This window comes from Haemaphysalis longicornis, unplaced genomic scaffold (assembly GCF_048455015.1).
Source record: "Haemaphysalis longicornis isolate Haplotype H1 unplaced genomic scaffold, Haemaphysalis longicornis Haplotype H1 scaffold_5, whole genome shotgun sequence".
In the NCBI taxonomy this organism is placed as follows: domain Eukaryota; kingdom Metazoa; phylum Arthropoda; class Arachnida; order Ixodida; family Ixodidae; genus Haemaphysalis; species Haemaphysalis longicornis.
Window position 1 is genome coordinate 49,514,848 of NW_027526385.1, and position 16,428 is coordinate 49,531,275.

Here is a 16,428-nt window from a genome sequence, read left to right on the forward strand (position 1 = left end):
ACCCCTCCGCTCCCCCCTCCCCTATATGGTAGAGAGTGCCAAGTTCGCTACAAAGCTTGCACAGAGCGGAGTTCTGGGTCGGATACATTGGGCGCAATTTTGTCACGTGGCGAAACGTATTAGTTTGAATTATACTCTCCTGGGCTTTCGTTAACAATTCGTGGGCCGGAGGGTAAACTCTGCGCTCGAGCCTGTAATGCTGACTGATCTCGGGGTGGAAACCTTCGCGAACATGTTTTGAAGTTCTTTCCGGGGGTATAAATTACGTGGTTACGATTGCACAAAAAAGAGTGAGGACTAAGAAGAGACAAGGACGACCGCACTGAAACAACTGAACTTTAATGTATCGAAGAAAGACCTATATACCTACAAAACTGCGCAACATCATCACAAAACATGCATCGAGTGTGAAGGGACGCCTGTTCACTCATTTGGCCACGAATTGTAAAGAGTATGGTGCACACCGCCTTTCTTAAAAAAAAAAAAAAGTTGTGTGGTTTGCGCACCATAACGAGACTTTAAGGTAGTTTAAGTTTGTGGAAGCGTTTTATATTTCTATGTACAAAGACACGTGTGTCCATCACCTTTCGGTGGCTTTGTTGGATAAAGAAATGCCGCTGCTATCCCCGTGTTTATAATGTCCAGAGTTCTGCACGTTTGTGCGTTGTAAAGCGTATTTCGTGATGATGTTGCGCAGTTTTGTAGGTATTTAGGTCTTTCATCGATGCAATAAAATGCAGCTGTTAGAGTGCTCTCGTCCTTATGCTTTCTTCTTAGTGCTCGTAAGTTTTTGCGCAATCGTAACCATGAATCGCTCCCAAATAGGCCGGCTCGCTGTGGTGCTTTATACATTCTTCCACGGCCAAATAAATTCTTTGTTGTTAGTCAGCGCCCAGTCTTCCACTTCTTTTGCCCCGTCCAAGCACGATTGTCAAATATCAGGGTGTATCAACAAGCCCGTACTAGTGGGCTTTTTCAGTTGGAAAACACCAAGTAAATGTTGCGGAAGTTACTTCTGGTAAAGTTTCAGAAAACACTTCGGGAGTTCAAGGCAATAAATTTGGGCGGAGATAAGAGCCGCATCCGTTATTCCTTCATGACTACTTTCTTGAAATTGCTTTCCTTGTCACCTCCAATAAATATTTTTGTGAGTTCTAAAAATTATGCATTTGAATTAAAAAAAATAGTTTTGCGAAGTTTGAGATTTTAAACATGCATTTTTCTGCATATTTTCTCTTTTTAAATGAAGACATTTTTCAATCTCACACGGGCTGACTTGAAATGATCCGAAGTTGTAGAAAACATCGACACCATCGAACCGCTTCGCTTCTTTTTTTATATTTTACGGTTTCCGCATCTATATATAGAGCTTAGTTCTTAAAGGCTTTGCTTGCTGGTAATCACGGAGCTTGTTGAATATAGCACACAATTTTTTAGCATAATTGTAACCACGCAGCTTGTCGGTATAGCACACAAAATTTTAGGGGCAAAGCTCCTTAAGGGCTGGGGCTGTTGGCGTCTCCTTTCGTCGTCGTAATCGTCGTCTCATGTCGTTACGGTAATAAAACACTCGGACACTCGTTTACGCCTCGCGCTGGATTGCTTCGTAACGCGTCCTAAAAAAAAAAAAGCACTGGGGCACTTGTTTACGCCTCGTGCTTCAAAGACAAGAGACTTTTACAGCAAAGCTGTATATCTCTACCCCCCAAGGGTTTCATCTCCGTTTGCAAAAACGCCAAGGAGCCAAGAATACATTTGTACACTGCATGCTTCGCCCCTCCCTTCAGGTTTCACGTTAGTGGAGATGGCCCGGGATTTTTTAGGGGCGAAGCTCCTTAAGTCATAGGTCCGTCCATCCCTTGTGTCTCGTGGTACGTGACCGCCGCATGCTTTCGGAGATGTCGCAAAGTGGGCCGCGTTGCACGCGCAAGAACCGGCTGCAACCGGCAGCGCAAACTCGGCACCGGGAGCGCGAGCTTGTCTGTGTTCGCCAACGGAGGCGCGAGCGCACGTGCACTGCGAGGGGGAGATCACGCAAGAGATCACGCCACGAACGCAGGCAGTCGTTCTCGGAGATCGAACGAGACGCAAGGACCTTTGCTCGTTTCCTCTCGTCTTGTTCGGGCACAGTTCGCCCTAACTAAAAGTTCTTTCTTTACCGTTGTGTCCCATCCTACGTGACAAATTGTGGTGGAGGTGCGGGGTAGTCCTCGATGGCGCGGGGTCTTTCGCCAGGTCTGGGCCTGGGAGCATTGACTCCGAAAATAAAAGTTGATTTGTACAATGTACGCACACAGTCTTACGTCTTTCTTAATGATGTGGATCCTCCGCTAGGGGGCCAAGCAACGCAAACCCGCTTCGCATGGGCTCCCGCATCAAAGTTGTTTCACACCGAAATACTGCCCGCCACTAGCTGAAAACCCTCCCATCGGATCCGTAACGTCATCCGGCGCGCCTGGACACCACCCAAGGTCAGTTCGGTCCCCTCACGGGACCACAGCCAACATCTGAAGACCGGACCACGCCACGGCGGCTGCTAGGCCTACTCAGGCCTAGGCAGCCAAAGAACAGCCACGCCGGCCTCTGGCGCTGCTCTCCGCGCCAGCTGCGCTCCGTATGCAGCCGAACCCAGCAACCATGAGCCCCGCTGCCGAAGAAACAATGGAATTCGACCCACTCAGCGGCCGAACTCTCCCAAAATATGACCCTTGGCGACAAATCCTACGAGAGCGCCAGTCGCAGAAGCAGCCGCCACCACCTGCAGTACAAGCGGGACTTACAAGTAAGCAAATACCACTACTTCGTATTCCGCCTGCGCCCAAACTCCCTGAAAGCGACTATAAGATCGTTTTTCGCCCGCGCTCGGGACTCCGAATCGCTGCATGGCCTGACAGACAACTCATGCACAGCATCCAACAAGCTAGCGGAATCCCAGAACGCCGATTCTACGCTCAAGTCATCACGCAACCACAAGCTCAGCAAAATCTCGTCACTGTGAGCACACCAGACGAAGACTGCGTAGAAGCTCTACGGCGTATCACGACCCTGCAGCTTGGAACCGCCACCTTCGAGGTCACCGCATATCTGAAACCACCGCCCGGTACCGTTCGAGGGATTATACATGGCATTGACCCCGGCACCACACCGGACCAATTGCGCGAAGCCGTCGTCACAACTGGACCAACCATCCTAGAAGCAAGAATGCTCGGCGCCTCGACCACAGCAGTCATCACATTTGAAGGCCCACACGTGCCCTTCTACGTAAGGGCGTACGGCATACTCACACGCTGCAAACCTTATAGGCGAACGTACCAGTGCTGCTCCCTGTGTGGTGCTCTCGGGCACCGACAGGACGTGTGCCCCAATCCACAAGTGGACATTTGCAAACAGTGTCATGCAAAGAACCCTGCGCCGGACCACACGTGTAAGCCAAAGTGTCAGCTTTGTGGACTAGAGCATCTAACAGCCAGCAAGGACTGCAAACGCAAACTTAGACCTCCACCACCACCCCTCCGAGTGCGTGAACGTGAACTGAAACTTCAGGACAACCTATATCATCGATACCAACCTGTGCAGCACCACCTGCATCCTCCTGCCCTGGAAACCCGCCACCAACAACCACAGGTGAGCTGGTCGGCAGTTGCCGCTTCTCCACCCACTGCTCAAACGCATTTTCCCCCTCTCCCACTACGCGAAACACCCCAACTCCCCACCCTGTCCAATCACGATGCACAAAATGAAGCACTAAGGCAAGAAAACGCTCAGCTCAAAGCCTTACTGGAAGAAAAGTCAAACCAGTTCAACATTCTGGAGCAACAAATAGCTGAACTCCGAACCCAAATGCAACGTCAGGTCACATCACCGGAAATAACCAGGACTATTGATAATACCAACACAGTAATTACTACAGCTCCGACCTCTGAAAACACGAACACCTCAACCACGTCACAACCGCAATACCCTCCCACAAACACGACTCTACTGTCATCATTCGAAGATCTTAAACGCTTCATTCACGACGCGGTTCAGAAGTTCCAGACCCAATACCAACAACTTGACGAGCGGCTCACGGTCATAGAGGCAAACAAGCGCAAGCGGCCCAAGACACCTAAACACAGCCCTCTACCACAGAGCCCGAAAGACCCGGCCGAATCTAACTGGGACGATGGCGAGTCTTCAATGCTCTCTACATAACACGGGTTCTGCCCCCTCCCGAAACAACATGGTTATTTGGCAATGGAATTGTCATTCATTCCGAAATAAGAAGAGTTCATTGCTACAGTTTTCACAACAACGTTTTCCGGACATCATAGCCCTGCAGGAAGTAGACGTCAATCGGGTTGCCCTTCGAGACTACAATGCTTTTTGTACAACCCCACAGGCCCGTACGGCAATACTGGTGCGAAACACATGGACTGCCCAGCTACACGCACTCTCAACAACCATAGATTACGCATTCGTGGAGCTCCTTCCGTCCACCAAGAAACAGCCACGCCTGTACCTTCTTAATATCTACAGTCCACCCTCTGGGCATCTACCGGGAATTAACTCCATGATAAGAGAAGCCACCATACGGGCCAAAGGAAATCAGCTGGTAATAGTAGGGGACTTTAATGCGCCTCATACGGCTTGGGGCTACGCCCGTAACACCCGCAAAGGTACCCTGTTACAGGAAGCAATCCAACAAAGTTGCTTAACCCTCTGCAACCAACCTCATACACCCACGAGAATTGGCAATAGTGTCTCCCGAGACACCTCACCAGACTTAACGCTCACGCGCAATATAACAGATTTTTCATGGCGCTGTCTCGCAGAAACTCTTGGCAGCGACCATTATATAATAGAACTCCAGATTCCAAATCGGTCACGTGGGAACCAAAGACTGGGTACATCTCGCATAACAGACTGGAAGAAATTCCGAGAAGAAACACCGGATAATCCAATCCGAAATCTAAAAGAGTGGACCAAGGAGCTGCTAGACCTCCTCAAAAAGCACACCAGAGAGCTTCCGCTGACGCAAGATTACCCCGCTGTTGACACCCACCTCCAGCACCTTTGGGATGCCCGTCAAGGACTGATGAAACGCTGGAAAAATAGAAAAACAAACCGCAAGCTTAAACTCCGCATCGCAAAACTGACTAAAGAAGCAGAAGAATACGCGAACCACTTAAGCCGACAAAACTGGACACAATTTTGCGACAAACTACAGGGGACACTTGGTACACGCAAAACATGGAATCTTCTGAGGACTCTCATGGGTACTCACGAAACCAAAACTGCCATCAGCCACCAAATTCGGAGACTTATCCATAACTACCCCGGTACTGAACAGGACTTACTTAATGAAATCATGGCACCCCTAAAGGCTACGACGACGCACAACACATCCGTGCAACCTACCTATACTGGTAACCCTAACCAAGATCTGGATGCCCCCTTCACGATACAGGAAATAGAAGCGGTAACAAGAAACCTCACTCGGAACACCGCCCCTGGTCGTGATCAAGTACCCAACAAATTACTACGCAACCTCGACCCTCTAACACTACATCAACTATTGGACTACATCAATAGCCAATGGACAACAGGAATTTTACCACCGCAGTGGAAACATGCCGACGTCACTCTAATTCCGAAGGCAGGCAAACCTTTAGTCCCAAAGAATCTCCGGCCCATTTCGCTGACATCATGCGTAGGTAAAGTGCTGGAGCACTTAGTACACAACCGCCTTTCGACGTACATAGAGGACAACGATTACTTCCCCCCCACAATGTACGGATTCCGACCACATCTGTCCACACAGGACGTACTGTTGCGGCTGAAAGAAGATGTAATTCAACGGCTTTCAAATCAGCACAAATACTCTATATTGGCAATTGACATTAAAGGAGCATTTGATCACGTCTCGCATTCGGCCATACTGCGAGGCTTGAACTCCATACATTGCGGGGAAAGACTATACGAATACGTCAAAGCCTTCCTCACCGACCGCACCGCCACTATAGGCATTGGACACCTACGATCTGATACATTCCCAGTATGCCCAAAAGGAACACCGCAAGGCTCGGTAATCTCGCCATTGCTTTTTAATCTGGCCATGAAAGACCTGCCTCCACAGCTCCTAAACATCCCGAACTTACGGCACGCCATTTATGCCGACGACCTCACACTGTGGACACCGACCGGCTCCATTGGAGAACAACAAGAAGCCCTACAAGACGCAATAAATACAACGCAGGAGTATTTACGCGCCCGAGGCCTCCAGTGTGCCCCTGAAAAATCAGCCTTGCTAACACTCCGTAAACGGCTATCCAAAAAGAACGCGGACACAATACCAGACCCTACAGTTACCATCGATGGACAAACCATCCCCAACGTACCGCACCTGCGTATTCTTGGCTTGACGATTCCTAGAGACGGATCAGGATCGCAAACCATCTTACCACTTCAACGCACTGTTACCCAAATAATGCACCTTATACACAGGATTTCCCAAAGACGCTCAGGGCTGAAAGAAAAGGATACTATCCGCATAATACAGGCTATTCTCATCAGTCGAATTGCTTACGGAACACCCTATCTAAGTCTGAAACCCGCCGAAATTGCCAAGCTTAATGTTATGATACGACAAGCATTCAAAACAGCACTCGGTCTCCCCCCGAAAACCTCGACAAAGAAGCTCCTGCAACTAGGAATATCCAACACCTGGGAAGAAATATGTGAGGCACATCAGACTTCCCAATTCCGCCGACTACGCCTCACCTCTGCCGGCCGCTTCACTTTATCTCAACTTGGCTACCCCGTTCCTTCTCAGCAGGACCAGAAAACGCGCATCCCACCTATCATCCGACAGAACATACGGATAGCACCGATCCCCCGTAATATGCACCCCGAATACAACAAAGCAAGACGGCAGGCTCGAATCGGATACATCCGCAAACGGTTTCAATATGTGCCGACCACCAGGTACACAGACGCATCGCCCTACCAGGACCAGCCGGCTCACGCAATCAGCGTAATCGACGCAGCAGGAAAAGAGCTATCGGCAGCGACCGTCCTAACAAAGTCAACGGAGATAGCAGAAGAAGCCGCAATTGCCCTCGCAGCCACCACTGGAAAAGAGTACATCACCATCATCACCGACTCACAGACGGCGTGCCGCAACTACTTAAATGGAAGAATTTCAAAACCCGCTCTGCACATACTGCAACGACACCCCCAATTGCCAAGCATAGAAATCGTATGGTCGCCCGGACACACCGCCCTCGAAGGAAACGAAGCGGCTCACGCCGCAGCCCGAGAACATACACACCGGGCCGTCTCCGAGAGGGAACCACACGAACAGAGAGATTCATATCCCAAGTCTATGCCTCTTCACACATACGCAGAAATATTATCACACTACAGACAGGCTCGTCGCAAATATCCAGCGCCGGACCACCGACTAGCCAAAGAAGACGCCACCACGCTACGGCGACTCCAAACAAACACTTATCCTCACAACAGCATACTTCACGCCATGTACCCGACACAATACACTGCCAGCTGCAAATACTGCCCGCAGACAGGCACCCTATACCACATCGTTTGGGAGTGCTCCCACACGCCACAGCTCAAACCAAACCCCAATCCCTCCTTTCAGCAGTGGGTGGAGATGCTGACCAGTTCTGACCTCTCCGACCAGCAAACGTTGGTCGAGAGAGCGAAGAAGGCCGGTAGCCTCCAAGGGGTCCTGGACTGAGGACTCCTCTCACCGGGCGGGTGCCCCTGACACCAGCACCTTGCTGTTTAATAAAAGTTTATTCCTCCTCCTCCTTTCTTAATGATGTAATGGGCGAACTTTCACGGGAGAGTTACGGTTACCGATGATCTCCCCTCTCGAGCTTCGCCCCACTTATCATCATTCATTCCGTGGATATGGCGTGATTTTTTTTAGTATAATTAAATTCCGACGATTTATTGAAAAAGACCCACTATAAAAACCTAACTATAGGCAAGGAAAAAAAAGTTTATATGGCCGAAGACAGCGAAGCCGACACGATAAGTCGTAAACCAACCTTTCAAGGCTATTAGCTCATGGGGCATTTCAGTAGAGAAGATTAAACTGAAGAAGGGTTTTTTTTTATCCGAACAGTATCGAAGTTACAAATTTAGGCAGCTTCTCAATATCACTCTATTGAGCCTTCACTTTCCATTAGGCGATACCGACGTTTGCGATCCAAACATACGTTTTTTCCCCCAAAATATATAGCTAACTAATGAAACGCTTCAATATGCTTGAACTGCGCAAAGATAAAACCGCAGTTGCCACCACTTCAACATATTTAAACGGCGCTGCCCCTCTCAACAAGGCTTATAAAAGATCGCAGTTTAAATCATAGTATGGTGAATAATTCGAACATATTCCCTACAACAGATACAAATTTAGCACTTGAAATACTGTCCTTGTCGTTGTCCATCTTGTCCCATAGCGCCATGTACGCGCACCAACAGCTTACAATTTGAACCCATGTGACTCACACAACTTGGAATTCGAAAAAGTCACTTGACCGCACCAATGGAGCGGCGCGATTGTTCTCAGGGAGGCGACACGAATCGTCGACAATGCCAGAGCGAGAACGATTCCAAGGCGGCGTCACGTAATTGCTGCGTTCCAAAGTCGACACCACTCCTCGCGTGGTCCCCGGCCTTTCGTGAATCGGTCCGGTCTCAGTCGAAGGTAGCGCGGTCGATTCCACAAGTATCTGGGCCATCCAAGGGCGGCAGGCGGCCTCCTGAAAGCGAAAGCGCTGTTAGTAAAGAGTGCACCTTAAAGGGCTACTGAAGTGCTTTTAGGATGGGGTAACAATATATTTTTCGCAGTTAATGCATTGGTTGGTTTATGCCTGTAAAGTTTTTTTGGTCATTTTCAGCTTGGGGACAGAGGTATTCGTCGGTAAAGTTGACCCTACGCCCCGCCTACTGCTCTCTCCCGTATCGCCGGAAGAGCGAGAAACCGAGAGGCAGCGACCGGAAGTAGCGTCATATTCGGAAGATGACGCTACTTCGTTTTGCGGGCGAAGTTCCGAATGAAGCGGACGTGTAATCTGCACTTTACTAAATGCAGAGCATTTCTTAGCCTCGCCTCTTCCTGCGTCGGACGGCGTCCACAGCTCCGCGTCCGCAGCAGGTGCGCCTCTCCTCCTTCCCTCCTCTCTCTCAACAGCAGCTGGCGCGCGCATGCGTCGTAGTCAGCCCGTTCGCTCCGTCGCGGTCTCGGCGTAACAGGTGCGTGATAGCAGCGCGGTGGGGCGTGGAAGGGCGCGCACTGCTTGCGCATGCGCGCTCTCCCCCCCGTACTGCTCTCCCTCTACTGTGCGCGCTGCAAATATAAAGCGGCTAGCGGTCGCTCGTGCTTCAGTCACTGCGTTGCTCCTTCCTTCCTTGGTTGACGCTCGCTCCCACGTTTACTCGTGTCTGCTACTCCAGCATCACGGAAGAAGCGATGGAAGCAACACTGCCTTTAACCAGTACTGAGGCCCCAATGCTCTGCATTTACTCGTGTTCCCCTCGCCTCGCGTTCCCGCGGCTTCCCCTCGGGAAGCCGCGGGAATTTTTTAGTATTCATTTGCAGGCCGGCATTAGAAAGGCAAGTTAGCACCTGATCAAGGCGCTCGAGATGCTGCGAAAATGTGGACGAAAAGATTACTACGTCGTCAAGATAACATAGCCACGTTTTCCATTTGAGGCCACGAAGCACAGTGTCCATCATGCGTTCGAATGTAGCCGGGGCATTACAAAGGCCGAACGGCATCACATTAAATTCATAACGGCCATCTGGGGTGGTAAATGCCGTCTTTTTATCTTTATTGTCCAGAGTTGCTTCGGCGATGTTTTTTAACCGTTATGCCACTGTCTTTTTAGTGGTTCCCTAAAGCGACTCCTAGATAGCAGCGATTTCCTACCCGAGCGCCCGTGGCTACTACATTGCCTTCACGAGTAGTCGGGTACGGCCGTGTCGTCGGGTGCTCTGTGCTTCATATGCGAAGCGACGGACTCAAACAAATGCATAGGTACCGCAAGTTCTGATCCATTATTATTAGGGGATCAGAAAATTTGTGGTACCGCAGCTCTGAGTTTCCCGAACTTCCTGTTCATTTGCCCGATCAACATTGTTAGCTATGACGACAGCTTAGCTAAGTAGGTAGATTTTAAGAAGAAATCAACAAGCTGGAAAGCATGAAGCGTTTTCTGCGTGTGGGAGCGCTCCGCACACTCGCCGGTCGTGCATTCCCGTACGGCACACAATGTGGTTCGAACCGCGCACACGGCAGCAACCCCCTTTCGCTGCTGTCCAGAAACAAGGCAGTCGCGAAAAGCAAGGTAAACGTGCAAGAGAGTGGATGATAGTGTGGTGAAAAACTGTGCTAGGGATTGTCATCCAACAAGGTGATTTTGAAAGAGGTGATCGAATTCGAATCGCGGTGCGAAGGGCCGACCGGTCGCGGAGGCTCGTCGACGGCAGCAAATGCACCTGCCCGAGCACGAGATGTGGTGAGAGGCCGATGGATGGCGCTACCTGCGCGCATGAATGAACACAGCCCCTATCGCTAGAATGACTATCAACGTGAAAATATGCTTCCACATGCGAGAAAAGGGATGACAGTGTGGCGAAAAACTGTGTCCAGGATAGTCATTCGCAATTGTACAGATAGTAGCGACCAAATATCTGCCTGGATGCTAAGCCGAAAGTTCCCAACATCCGAGGCGATCCGTGCAACCCAAGCCGGCTAGAGCTGTTGAGGGAGGCGTTCTTCTAAAGCTCGTCGCGGGCCAGTGTGCTGCGTTTGGGTTCCTGCACATTTTTTTTTTCTTGGGGGGGGGGGGGGGGCACCAACGTTAGGTTCTCCTATTCTAAATCTGCGTATGTGCAGCCACGTGCAGCAATGCCACGTTCTGCTGACCGGCCGCCCAGCGACCCAGCACCAGCACCTCCACGCGACGCGGCGACGCTCGTTAGCTGCTGCTTGCGCGCATCGCGGGCCGCTGCACATAGCTTGTTACCGCCTGTCCGAATGCAAAAACTAAGTTACACATGCGAGGAAGGGATTGATGGTGTGTTGAAAAATTGTACTAGGAATTGTGAACAACGCTGGTAGTGAAAGCGGCGAACCAATATCTGCCCAACTTCCCTGCATCCGAGAAACAGAAGTCGGCCATGAGCCGTTGGGGAGAACCGCGTTCTGAAGCTCGCCGCGAGCCAACTTGTTACGTTTATAATTCCCTCAGGCTCTCCTATACTAAGGAAAAATTGTGTGACTTTTCCATTCACCAGAGGACTTTCTGGCCCGTACCTGAACGGGAACAGAACGAGCTCTTTGGGCCGAGTGGTCACCGCAGCGCCGGCACTTCCGAATATGACGTCATCTGCCGCCAGCCAATCGCGAAAGGCAGCCGGGGCTCTCGCCGTGCCCCCCGGGCAGCGGTAGTTTGTTTTGACGAAAAAAGATGGTTTGGGGGTATTTACACATAAAATAATCATGCTTTTCGAATTAAGCGTCAAGAAAACCATGAAGCAATGCCCCCAACAATTTTTTTTAAAGTTTTTCACCAGCCGTTTAAGTCCTTTTAAATGCTTCGTGCAGACAAAATGCAAGTTTTATTTTTAAATTGACTCCCTTGTCGCAATGATTACAATTTTATCGCGAATTTGAAACAAATAATCTCAAAAGTATGAAAGCAAATCATCAGTGGCGTCTTCCAAGCCACTTTCGTGCGTTTTTTTACGGAATATTGTTTTGTGACGTCACGGAATAGGACTGATCATTTATAGTGGTGCCTTTAGTTACGTTTGATCGTTTTATTTGAACGCTTACGGGCAATTAGCAAAATGGTATCTATGCTTTTAGTTCTTGCCCACAGTACGTCACTCCTTGCCATATTACGTCACTGCAGCGCGAAATTTGAATGATTTTTTGCTCGTATTTCTTCCATTTCTCCAGTTAAAAAACGTGTTTTTTGGCTAGAATGCAGCTATGGGAGTTACCAAAGGCAAGGTCTTTCAAGTAGAATAAAGTTTTATTTTCTCTGCATCCTCTTAAATCCCGATTGTAAGGCGTGCTCCGTTTTCTCGCATCACTGAAAGACATTTAGATGTACACTCGTTGGCAAAATTTTCTAGGCCAGAACTAAGCCTACTAGACTATGAGAGAATTCAAAGAATAAATTTTACCTTTAAATGTGACCACAATATTTTATGACAGTAAGAAAGAAAGGTGTTTCTTGTAGCTTTCCGGCATAACACGTTTCAACCTCGCTCAGAACGTGAGCCTGTACATTGAATGTTTTGCGGTCTGCGCACTTTCGGCTTGACCTAGACAATTTTGACAAAAGATTACGTATTATACCGTGCTGCCTAGAGTGTAGCGAACCAGCCTTGTTGGGCTGCTTACAATGAGACCATAATATCATTGCATCACAATTAGGACTGATGGTCGAAATTCCCCCTCCTCCCATCCTTTCGTCCACGTAATGCTCGGGGCTACCATGAACTGGAGTGATGCATCCTGTTAGACGAAAGTATGGCTGACAAACTAGTACAGTCAATAACAGCCCCTGTTACAGCTGATATGCTGGCTCCTAGCCATGGAAGACAACTAATGCAAACATTGAATTCCCTCGTTTTCGGGAGCATGGAGTCACGTTCCCTTCCTTTTTATTCTTAACAATTGGCGCGGAAAGACGTTGACTAAGAAGATAAATACACACGACCACGCGCTAAGATTTCCGTTCTTTTGCATTTTAAAGCGTCTCTTAAAGGGACGCTAGAAACATGCGCAAACATTAATCGACCGGATTTAGGGAAAACCCCCAAGGTGGAGTAAGTTTCTGCGAAGGAAAGTCTTAAATCCCCTGAATGCAGCCGTACGGCTACAAAGGTAAGCTATACAGCTTTCTCAGAAACTTCGAAGTTGAAGAAAAATTCATCCTGTTCCAGGATTCGAACCCGGGACCCCCACGTAACCGGAGCGGTCGCTCTTCAACTGAGCTAACCTTCAGGCAAGTCGTTTGTAGCGCGAGAGCGAATTGATCAACATCTCGAAGTGATGGACAGGTGTTATTCGACCAGATTTAGGTGAAATCCCCAAGGTGGAGTAAGTTTCTGCGAAGGAAAGTTTGACATCCACTTCAATGCAGCCATACGGCTGCAGTGCCTTTCTTTGTAGCTTTCTTTTGATGCTTTCCTTTGGGGCATTGCTTTCCTTTATAGCTTTACGTTGTATATCTTTCCTTTGTAGCCGTACGGCTGCATTTAGGTCGATGTCAAACTTTCGTTCGCATGCGCAAACATTGTGTAATTGTGTAATTACATGTTGTTTTCAGGCTATGTTCTGACGACTCTGGGTGCGCTTCCGCGAATTTCTTGACAAAAACAAAATCAATCCGAAAGGGCTGCTTCCCTTTCTTCATCCTGCTTGCCTGATTTGGTCACGGTACTTGTGACGCGTAAAGTTTCTCTTGACTGGCTGGACTGCAGCACACGAACAGTGACGGATGAAAACCAGCGGCAAAACCAGTCGGCCGGCCGGTCCGTCGACGGCTTGTCGGAAGTCCATCGTCAAACAAAAACTGAGCCCAGACAAGATTGTTGTTCGTATTGTGTTTCCTCGTCTCTTTACGTCTTTAGTACAGCCTTAGCAGTGCAAGGGTTCTCTCCTAAGCTCGACGTGTACCAATTAGCCCTCTATACGTGTACCAACGTGTACCAGCGTGTATCAGCTCAACGTGTACCAATTAGCCCTCTATACATGTACCAACGTGTACCAACGTGTAACAGCTCGACGTGTACCAATTAGCCCTCTATACGTGTACCAGCGTGTATCAGCTCGAAGTGTACAAATTAGCCCTCTATACGTGTACGAGCGTGTACCAACGTATATCAGCTCGACGTGTACCAATTAGCCCTCTATACGTGTACCAACGTGTATCTGCTCGACATGTACAAATTATCCCTCTATACGTGTACCAACGTGTATCAGCTCGACGTGTACCAATTAGCCCTCTATACTTGTATCAACGTGTACTAACGTGTATCAGCTCGACGTGTACCAATTAGCCCTCTATACGTGTACCAACGTGTACCAAGGTGTATCAGCTCGACGTGTACCAACTGTCCTTCTATACGTGTACCAACGTGTATCAGCTCGACGTGTACCAATTATCCTTCTATACGTGTACCGACGTGTACCAACGTGTAGCAGCTCGACGTGTACCAACTAACCCTCTATACGTGTACCAGTGTGTACCAACGTGTATCAGCTTGACGTGTACTAATTAGCCCTCTATACGTGTAGAAACGTGTACCAACGTGTATCAGCTCGACGTGTACCAATTAGCCCTCTATACGTGTACCAACGTGTATCAGCTCGACGCGTACCAATTAACCCTCTATTCGTGTACCAACGTGTACCAACGTGTATCAGCTCGACGTGTAACAATTAGTCCTCTATACGTGTACCAACGTGTATCAGCTCGACGTGTACCAATTAGCCTTCTATACGTCTACCAGCGTGTATCAGCTCGACGTGCACCAATTAGCTCTCTATACGTGTACCAACGTGTACCAACGTGTATCAGCTCGACGTGTACCAACGTGTACCTCTTTCCTATTTTGACAGTTTGTTAAGAGAAGGTTAACAAATTCAATTCAGCGCCTCATTAATTAAGAAACGTCAATTGGACTCGTACCCCTTCCTGGCGAAGGTCGCCCAGATGTCGACGATCGTACTGCTGAACCTCCGCTCTTCGTTGGTATACCAGGACGTGAAATAGGGCTCGCCGAAGAGGTAGTTCAGCTCTGCCGTGTGTACCACTCCCATCCATGGTGGGTAGATTGAATTCTTGCTACGGTAGTCGAACAGGTAGAAGTACACCTCCACTCCCTGCGGGAGACAATGAAGCGAAAGACGCGCGGTTAGTACGATGGTTGCAGTAACTTCCTTCAATTTAGGGGCACATAAAGACAAAATACAACTTCTTTTAGTATGAAAGAACCAGCCTTTGGCAACGACTCACTCAGCTCTATTGCAGTCACGACAGATGTTCCTTAAAAATAAAGCATGACATTTTGTAAAGCTTTTAAATTTCTTGCTAGAACGACCTAATATTGGCAAGAGGAGAGTCAGCACTACAAACCACAGCGTTTCATACTAATATATATGCTAGAGGGAAATCTGGCGCCACTGTCTAGGGGAGCCGCGCTTCGGCGAGCGTTCCGTCGTGTACCATACCGGCACATTCCACTTGCCCTTGGCATGGCTTATGAACAGGCTGAGAAGTTGTCTCTGGTTGCAAAAAAGCAACAATAGTACTGTAAAATAATAATCAAATTTGTTTTGTTATTTTAAAATTTAACCTTCAAAAAGATTAATTTTTCAGTGATTATGTACACGCTTTATGTACGATGAAGAAAAAAAATGTTACCCTTTTTTGTTGATTTTGGCTTCAAGACAAAGAAGCAGCCGTATGGCTAGCTAAGCCATGTAGGCGAGGAACGTCGCTATACTCGGTTACAACTCAAGAACGGCACCACCTCAGGTAGTGTATCACTCCGCCAAAGCGCCGGACCGGTGACTTCAGTGCGCGCGCGTTTTGAAAGGGGTTTGCTATGAATACGTGATATCGTCTGCCTTGTCTCACGCAGTTTGTTTGTCGTCACTGGAGTCGTTTATAAGCATATTAAGTCCAAAAAATCACGGGAACGGCTCACGCCATGTTCAAAACATTCCCAGTAACGCCCTACTTGCGCCACGCGGAGAAATACCCGGCTACGGTGATAAGGCACAGCGGCAACTTCCGGTGCCGTCCTTAAGTTGTCACCGAGTATAGCGGCATGGCGCCGCCCATGGCGGCCCGCGACTGCAGCGACATGTTTCCCTCTGGAATATATTTGTATGAAGCTCTATGTTACAAACCTTATGAACATATTTATTAGTGTGCTTGCTGCGCCTTAGCATCCAAGTGGTGAGATCAAAGAAAGCTAGAGGCCTCTCTTGAATCGCCCAGTCATGTTTTGGGGGGCTTAGGCTATAGCTCCCGCCAATCGCATAAACAACATTGTGTGACGTCATAGAGGAACCGCCGGAATCTGGCTCGGTAGTCGGAACTACTTGATATGATTCCTTTAGTATCTCCATTATTATATTTTGTCGTGTATTTTGTGTTAATGTACACCTTACGTACTGCCACCGCGAATGGGAACAACAAGAACGACAACAGGACAAGCACTGTCTTTCTTGTCTTCGTCCACTTGTGTCCTCTTCCGCCTGTGACTACCAGGCACCTACTGACTCACCCAACTGTACACTTTCTTTCAAAAAGGAAATAAGTAACGTAAAGCGCCGCTGAAACTATAAAAAACTGTGGTTGATTCCTCTGTCATAGGAATCG

The 16,428-nt window shown here is 48.7% G+C and overlaps 1 protein-coding gene across 1 annotated transcript in view; it reads right to left on the reverse strand.

The window, feature by feature from the left end:
• Nucleotides 1-8,340: 8,340 nt before the first annotated feature.
• LOC144139218 (acetylcholinesterase-1-like) overlaps nucleotides 8,341-16,428 on the reverse strand; it is a 30,509-nt gene continuing 22,421 nt past the window's right edge. Inside the window, exons 5-6 of the mRNA XM_077671638.1 lie at nucleotides 14,728-14,921; nucleotides 8,341-8,774 (exon numbers count right to left, since the gene is read on the reverse strand). Coding sequence (XP_077527764.1) covers nucleotides 8,636-8,774; nucleotides 14,728-14,921 — 333 coding nt within the window. The 3' untranslated portion in view covers nucleotides 8,341-8,635. The remainder of the gene's footprint in view (nucleotides 8,775-14,727; nucleotides 14,922-16,428) is intronic.